We start from the raw sequence: 9,137 nt of genomic DNA, 5'->3' as shown, positions 1-9,137 counted from the left end.
TTAGCTGTCTCTATATATATATATATATATATATATATATATACACACACACATACAATTACATAACTTTAGTTTATATTAATTTTTATGAAAGCGAAATCTTCAACCACAGATAAATCAAGCGGCCACGAATGCTAGCTACATCTTTGTTGTTTCCAGAGCTTTATCCTGTCCTTACGGCGCTGTGAGCCTATGAGTGCCAGTTAATTTAGTTATTAAAAAATTTAAAAGATGCTGGGTCATAATATTGAAGAAGAGCTGTATTTAGCATTTATATATATAAAAAAAAAAATCTATAGTCCGTGTTGGTGCCAGCTCAAAATTTCTTTTTTTTTTTTTAGAAAATTTGGGCATAGCCCGTATATTAATCAAAATTTCTTCAACATCACTCAAAATTTAAAAATAAAAATAAATTCCTTTTGCCCAATCCCAACTTTCCTAGCAAACATCGGTAAATTCTCATCCGTGTGCAGTCTCCTTCCTTCGTCGTCTGAATCTATCAACTGCGATTTCCCCGCGGATTCAATAGCAATCCTATCATTAATCATACTCTCATGTAGTCACAAATCCAGCGAACTCTACTGGTTTTTGGGTGCAGAATAAATTTTATTCTGCGGCAGTCTCTGAAACTCAGCTGAGCTCGTAAGAGTATAAGGGAGGAGTTCTGCGTTTGTTTTATGGTATTATTTCTGAGATGGCTGGCGATGATTTGATCGAGCTCAAGTTTAGGCTTTTAGATGGTACTGATATTGGACCCAATAAGTACGATCTTTCTACAACGGTGGAATCTCTCAAGAAAAACATATTGAATATATGGCCGGCAGGTGAGTTAATGAATTTATTGTTCTTGGCGTGAGTTTCCTCGCTTACTCCATTTTCTCAATTAGGTCATTATTTTGTTTGATTGATTTCGTTGATGGAACTTTTGAGTTTTGGCTTTCTTTGATAAGTCTGATTTTTGCTCTTTCTCCAAGTCTCGTTGACGTTCTGTTACTATTTATCTTACTGTGATTCAGGCCCTGTAGCTTTTATTGAAATTTTAGTTTACATGAACTTGTTCTAATGACAAATCATCCAATCTGAACGCCCGGAGAGAAGTGGAATTCTCGTAGAATATTTATAGAACTTCACTTTTCTTTAACTGCATCCTTCATTCTATTTAAAGGTTAATTGTTTGCTTTACATCTTATCTTTCTGTGATAGATATGTAGGAAGCTTTACTCCCTGAAGCAATCCAAATTGTTTTGTTGGGGCAGCGTATATAGTAACGGGTCATGAGATCCACTCTCTCATTCCAAGCTCTTGTAATTTCGCCAGGCATTCCTATTCAATAAACTTGTCAAAATTGCTAGTCCAAGTAGCATGTTATTCAATGTTCTTAAACTAATCTGTTTTTGGCATGTGAACACTCAATGAAATCTATTTTATACAAATGTATACTCAATAAATGTTACTAAGTCCGCCTCTCTTTCATAATCATGTATCATTTTTCTATTTTTGCCATACATCCAATGTTGTGTATTGCTCCGGTTTTAGGTTTAGGTTGATCCGCAAGCTATCCAACTCCTGTAAATGCCTATAAATAGCATTATAGATTGGTATATAATTTGGTGAAAATTGAAATAAAGCTTTAGGAAGATTTTCCTTCTAAAATCTCTCCCTCTCTTCCCTTCTCTCTATCCCTCTCTCTTGCAAGAAGCTCAAGAAGAGCTCAAGAATCCTCCTCCAACATAATTCTCTCATTTCTTACAATCAGACAACTCACAAATCTTTATATCATTGCGAGTCAGCTTGGATTTTGATGAAATTTATCCCTTTTATATTCTAGTCCCCATAATATTCTCATTTTTTAGGTAGTGCTCTTAAGGGACTCCTCTATTTAACCACCCAATTTCAACTCTAAAATTTCTCTCCTCATCATCTATCACTCTTTTGTATAATTGATTTAAATTACTTATATCTTTACAGGTAGCTATAATGTGATATTCCAAAAATATTTATTTTATGTCCAAGTAAAATTACATTCCATGTACTCAATATTTATTGTACAAACTTTAAGCTTCTTATCTTCTAAATTTTTCTCAATTACTCTAATATTTCAGTTACATCTATTTTAACTATAATAATATGCAAATAACACCTTCATAACTAATACAAAATGATATATATTTAATATAAGATGAATTCCTAAAGTGATGAAACTCTTTGGTCACTTCAATTTTTTTTTACTGTTCTATCATACAACCATATAATTTTGACACATCAACGACATCTCAATAAGGGTAAAAAAATGGCGTGGATTGAGATGCAGTGTTAGAGGGAAACTATGATCATAGAATTGCATTATTATTCCAATTTTTTTATTCGTTTCCTTCTACTATTCTTCCTTTAAGCTATTAAGTTTGCTACAATTTACTCCACTCTACCTATTTTACCTTGTATCACATGCAACAATTATTTTTTATAAAAATATTTTCTCTGTTTTTCTAGGGATGTTAAGTCTCTTACTGAGATTTACTGATCAGCAAGCAAACAGCAGATGAAAATATAACTATCCTTGATGAATAAGGCATTCTTGGATGTAAACATTTTAGTTTCTAATTATTGCAGACATGACAACATTAGTAAGGGCATGAAATCAACAATATAACATTCTGACCCTGAGCTACTTTCTCCTGAAATTATGCAGACCTTTGATGAGCCATTGTAGTTGAGTCAGGCCTGGTCACTCCCATATTTGACTCAACTATGCCGCAGCAAATATACTTATGGGTTTTTAAGAGAAGTGACATATATTGAATTGTTAGTAGTCATTGGTGAAATCTTATGCTAAAAGCGATTTTAAATGAAATTCAACACTTATTCTCAATTATCAGTTGTCTAAATTTTTGCTTTGTGATTATAATGACGACAAAGTATGGTAGAATTTTAATTCATTTATTCTTTTTAGTTATTCTTTTGATTGGTCCTTCGAAATGTGTTCTTAAAATTTGTAGCTGATAGATCAGAATAGACCATATAAACAACATAATGTTTTATCCTAAGATAACTAGAGGAATTTGACAGGAAACACTTGTAGATCTCAAGTACTTTCTATCAATATTGGAAAACAGCGAGAGTACTCATAAAAAATCCACACAAAACCGCGAAAACATTAGATTATTTGTATTATTTGATAAAATGAAATGGAAAATGCCAAGACATAGTTGATCCTCTATTCGAGAGAAGGATCTATCTCTCCCAAATCTCTAGACGCCGCTAGAGCCCAAGAAAAATCTAAGCCTTAGAGATCTCAAATTTCAACCAAATTCCAGATGTACTAATCTTAGGAATACAAACTATTTAATGCATACAAATCAAAAGAAAATCCCTAATCACTCCCTACATTCAAATTTCCCTCCTAACTCCCTCAAAAATCCTTCCTAAATAGCTGACGCACGACGCCGTGCGTGCATTCGGTGCGTACAGGAGGCGGAAAAGTCCGCCTCTGTCTGCGTAAACTGGTCCTGTCGGACCGACTAGACCGGTCCAATGGATTCGTCTTTTTCATATCTTATAATATTCCTTGTTCAGAATGCTACTAAGGAATCTATTTCTTTAGCAACTTTAATGATACCAAAAATAGTTTTGAGTGTTATTAGTCTTTTCTTTTATGCCCTTTTTGTTTCAGCTTTGTACTTTGGTGATATTTTTTCCCAAGATCTAGTCTAGCACCACTATCTTCAAAGTTCTTTTGCAGTTGGCATATATGTTCTACACTTTCGAATTTTATACTTACTTGTTGATAGGTAAGGAAATTTCTCCAAAGACAATAAATGATTTGAAGCTGATAAATGCTGGGAGAGTTTTAGAGAATAATCGAACACTTGCAGAGTCCAGGGTACCAGTTGGGGAGCTTCCTGAAAGCGTAATTACAATGCACCTAGTGGTGAGGCCTACTACTACTGATAAAAACAATGGTATTCTATCTATCCGATTTATGTTTCTTCTTTAATGTCATTAGATATCTCTAATCATTCAGAAAGCAGGTCGTTCTTTATTTCTAACAAATGCAAAACATAGAATACTAATTACTTGTTACTCATTCTTCATCTACTTGCCATTTTCAACTTGCAGAAAAGCAATTGGTGAAGGCACCAAAGACGAACAGATGTTCTTCCTGCACAATCCTCTGACAAAAAAATTGTATAGCAAGCCTCTGCAGTCACTCTCAACACAAGGAACTGGGAATGCTGTGCGGCTCTGATGCTTTACGACTCTGCAGGTTCAATTTTGCCAGTTAAATTTCTTAAAGATTTGGAACGTTGAAGAAATTCTAAGATTTCTCTTCCAAGGTTGTATGAAATACTGACGCAGTTTGTTCTTTTGAATGAGAAAGTTGAAGTAATTCTTCTGATTAATGTTTTTGTTCTGTTTTCAACTTGTAATGATCTCATCTTCTTATTTAAGTGTAGGGAGTTAGGAACTATATAATGGTGATATAATTTGTGCCTTATAAATAAAGCTTTGTACCAACAAATGATTTAGCCATAGGTTTACCTGTGTAGAATGCTTACAAAATGAAGGCTTTGTTTGTGACAGATTTCTAACTGTTTCTTAAAACAGCTTTTTAGTACACAAATTAAAAATTTGATACTAAAAAATTGCTTTAAGAAGCAGTAAGAAAGCAGTTTTAATTGAAGCCTAAATATGATGTAATTTTTAGGCAAGAACATCAAGAATATAAATATAATAATCCATATGTTGTAAAACCTTTATATATATATATATCAAAGTTTACCTAAGATATTTCTACAAATTTATTTAAATTTAAATAATAGACGTTTTTTTTAAGAATAATTATTTACATAGCACTATTCTTTCACAAATTCTTTCAAGAATATACACTCTTTAATAATCCACATGTTGTGCAACATTTAGAGTATTTAAGTTTAATATTTACCATAGTTAAGTTTTGAAAATATGAATATACTTAAATATTAAAACATATATCTAAATCTTAAAAGTTGATATAATTAAATAGGCAAAGTTCTTTATCTTTATTAAATCATCAATAAAAATTGTTATTGCTATTATTATTATAAACTATATGCCTATAATTTATTGCTTTAAATTATCCAAAAACAATTTTTTAATTGGCAAGCAAGTGAATTTTTTATCATCTCTTACTTTCATCTTTATATTTTCTAATAAATTATTAAAATTCTAAATTACGTGCTAATAAGAACTTAATCAAAGCAATTTAATAAAAATATTAATCCAAAATATACTTATAAATAAATTATAAAATAAATTTATTAAAAATCAAAACAATCAAAATTATCTATTATTTGTTTACAGGACAGTTCTCAGGATGCATAACTGAGATCTGATGTTAGAGGAGAGCAGATGCATGATTGCTAGCACGGGGTAGGAGAAATTTGAAAAAGGCACGTGATAAATATTATAAATACACGTGTCAACGTTGTATTGAACTCCGGACATATAACTACGTCTAGAGACTGAGCAGAATACTTTCTTTTCAAGTAGCAAGTAGAGGAGGTGGAAGGTTGTAAAGTGATAGTTAAAGAGGGGCCCAAAGAAAGTCTGTTGCTACTCGAACATAATCCCGAGTATATATAGCTTGACTCAACATGAGGCTCGGGATGCACCCGATGTTGTGATATGTATGTAGTCTTTGTCAATAAGCAATCCTATAGAATTTTATTTGATTATTGGAATGGCAAGTTAACCACCCGATTATGGAGATGTATTCAGAAGAGTTTGAAGTCTAAAAATTGAATTTCAATATAGCTTTCCAACTACAGACTTATTGTCAGTCTAAGAGGACTATATAAGTACTGTTTGAGGATTTATGGAGGTTTTGCATACTTGATTTTGGAGGAAGATTAGAGGAATGTAATCCTTTGATTGAATTTACTTAAAATAATAAATTTTAGCCCAATATTGATATGTCAACATATGAAATGTTATATGGTAGGAGTAGGAGACCTTTTGTCCTGGATAGAAGCGGGGGAGAGAAGATTGATGGGTTCTAAATTAGTGGATTATGCCACTAAAAAGATTAGATTGATCATGGATAGACTGAGAGCAACATTGGATATATTGAGAAAGGATTATAATCTGAAGCATTGCGTAGTTAAATTTCAAATGCAAGACTTTATACTTTCGAAAGTTTTCCTTTTGAATGATGTGAGCAAATTTGGTAAAAAAAAAGGAAGTTTAGTCCATAATATATTAGACATTTCAAAGTGATCTATAGCGTTGGCGATGCAGTGTTGTTTTCTTGATAGAGTTCTGGTTTGCAGCATACCACTACGTGGATAGGTAAAATATTATATATAAATATTTAAGTACACTTTCACAAACTCATTATTTGTTTCATTCGTTTCCTTGGTCAGGAGAAAAAGGAGAAGATAAATAGAAGAATGTGCGTACTTGATTTTGGAGGAAGATTAGAGGAATGTAATCCCTTAATTGAATTTACTTAAAATAATAAATTTTAGCCCAATATTGATATGTCAACATATGAAATGTTATATGGTAGGAGTAGGAGACCTTTTGTCCTGGATAGAAGCGGGGGAGAGAAGATTGATGGGTTCTAAATTAGTGGATTATGCCACTAAAAAGATTAGATTGATCATGGATAGACTGAGAGCAACATTGGATATATTGAGAAAGGATTATAATCTGAAGCATTGCGTAGTTAAATTTCAAATGCAAGACTTTATACTTTCGAAAGTTTTCCTTTTGAATGATGTGAGCAAATTTGGTAAAAAAAAAGGAAGTTTAGTCCATAATATATTAGACATTTCAAAGTGATCTATAGCGTTGGCGATGCAGTGTTGTTTTCTTGATAGAGTTCTGGTTTGCAGCATACCGCTACGTGGATAGGTAAAATATTATATATAAATATTTAAGTCCACTTTCACAAACTCATTATTTGTTTCTTTAGTTTCCTTGGTCAGGAGAAAAGGAGAAGATAAATAGAAGAAAGAGAGAAAGAGAGAGACTATTTTCGAAGGTCTTAATTAAAGCCTATTTTGTATGTCGAGATAGTTGTAAATATTGTTCAAACTGAGGTAAGTTAGTGTTATCCTATTTTATATTTTAATTTTGAGGCTCTTTGTGAAATTTTGGTGTTATATTTGGTTAAATTTCGAACAAATTCAGATTTTTGAAGATTAGGAAAACCTTCATAATGTTACTTTTAATATATTATAGAACAGAGTATTCTGATCATATTAATATGTATAAATTAAATTTTCATCGGACATTCTCGTCATATGACATTTTCAGCATTTTAACAAATATATTAACACTATTAGAAATTTCTATAGAATGATAAAACTTTCAAAATGTTGTTGTGAATATTGCATGTGAATAGTTTCATAATTTGTAATTGTTCAAGTATTTGTAGAAGTTTATCCTCGTGAAACCCGACTATTTGTTGTGCATATGAAAATTTGTATAATTATATGATATGGTAGATACTTTTTATACATATTGAAAGCATTGATATTCCTATGCTTATGTGTTTGAAAATGCAGGAAAAAGAAGAAAGAGAAAAAACACAAGTTATAATTCTTTGATAAATAATTAGTTTAAAAATCAGCACAAAAAGTTCAAGTTTATTAAAAATTTCGAGCTTTTTTCTATTTGATACGTCATCAAAAAATTATCTTGATCAGACACGAATCTCAAGGCAAAATCAAGTTGGGAACTTCAAAAATTAAATTCGGGACAATCTGATCTCTGATTTCAGCAAACTTATAGTTGAACTGAACGTCACAAAAATACAAACCCAACGACACCAAATTCAACTCAATCCGAGCCCAAATGGGTCCAAATCAACGACAATTTGGATTACCAAACGGTTTCCAAATGTGACATGCTTATAGTCGAATCGAGCAGCTTGACGAGACAAATCCAATGAGCCTAAGATAGCTAAATTTTGATATCATTAAGACATTCAAATGTCCATAAAACGGTCCATGATCAAGGGATTCAACATCGGCCGTCCATCTAAACCACTCCCCAATTACACTTGATCTTCCTCCTATTTACGGGCCATGCCATTCTAGGAAATCTATAAATAAAGCGCACACCCACCTCTTGCTAAGGAAAAAGGATAGAGATCGGAGATCACTCCTTCTTCCTTGCCTCCTTGACCACTATATGGACTTCCGTCAGACCACCACCTGAGGCCCGTACTTCTACCAGAAAAGCACCTGAGGCCCGGACTTCTGCCGGACCCCCACCTAAGGCCCGGACTTCTACCGGATCACCACTTGAGGCTCGTACTTCTTTCGGACCAGCACTTGAGGCTTGAACTTCTGCCGATCCACCACCTGAGGCCCGAACTTCTGCCAGACCACCACCTGAGGCCAGAACTTCTTCCGGACCACCACCTAAGGCCCGAACTTTTGCCGGAGTACAGCCTGAGGACCCGACTTCTATCAGACTTCTACCAGAGTACTGCCCAACTACTACGATTATTCTGACCCCTGTCTCCTACTGACTACGGTCCTTCCAACCTCCGTCGCGTACTATAGTCTTTCCGACCTCTATCCTATCGACAATGGTCCTACCGACCAAACAAACATGTCTATGTTGATTATTGTAACTCCCACCATGTAATGCGCTCTATATGATTTACATTTGTGACTTCAAGTCAATGCACTACGGGAAAACACGCGATTACCGTCGGATTTTCCAGCGGAAAATTGTGCGCCGGTAATAACGGCGCAGGCAACAGCGGAATTGTTCGACAAAAATCTTGCAGCGCCATTTCCGGCGCAAAATACGCTGTAAAGTTACCGACGGAAATTACTCGCGCATATGGCGCATAATGCGACGCTAATTACCGGCGCATATGGCGCCGGAATTAAGACGTTTTTTTACGTCGGCAATAATCCGTTTTTTCGCCGGTACTTCGTCGGAAACTGCGCCGGAGAAATTTCCGGCGCATATCATGCGCCGGAAATAAATTATCAACGCGACTTAAACCGGCGGATAAATATACGCCGAAACATGCGCCGAAAACTATATTTTCCGTCGAATTTCTCATATTTCCGGCGGATTTGTCCGCCGGTAATAAGGGGTTTTCCTGTAGTGATGCCTTCTCCCAAGGAAGG

At 34.0% G+C, this 9,137-nt stretch overlaps 1 protein-coding gene across 1 annotated transcript; it reads left to right on the top strand.

The window, feature by feature from the left end:
- Positions 1–395: 395 nt before the first annotated feature.
- Positions 396–4,400, top strand: LOC110110396 (membrane-anchored ubiquitin-fold protein 3). The gene is made up of 3 exons (XM_020841850.2): positions 396–824; positions 3,789–3,959; positions 4,117–4,400. Exons 1-3 carry the CDS (start codon positions 695–697, stop codon positions 4,173–4,175), a joined length of 360 nt encoding a protein of 119 aa, XP_020697509.1. The 5' UTR covers positions 396–694; the 3' UTR covers positions 4,176–4,400.
- Positions 4,401–9,137: the final 4,737 nt, after the last annotated feature.

The sequence above is a fragment of the Dendrobium catenatum genome, unplaced genomic scaffold, assembly GCF_001605985.2.
Source record: "Dendrobium catenatum unplaced genomic scaffold, ASM160598v2 fragScaff_scaffold_853, whole genome shotgun sequence".
In the NCBI taxonomy this organism is placed as follows: Eukaryota; Viridiplantae; Streptophyta; class Magnoliopsida; order Asparagales; family Orchidaceae; genus Dendrobium; species Dendrobium catenatum.
The sequence above is the reverse complement of the archived record's forward strand: the minus strand, read 5'-3'. Positions and strand labels throughout refer to the sequence as shown.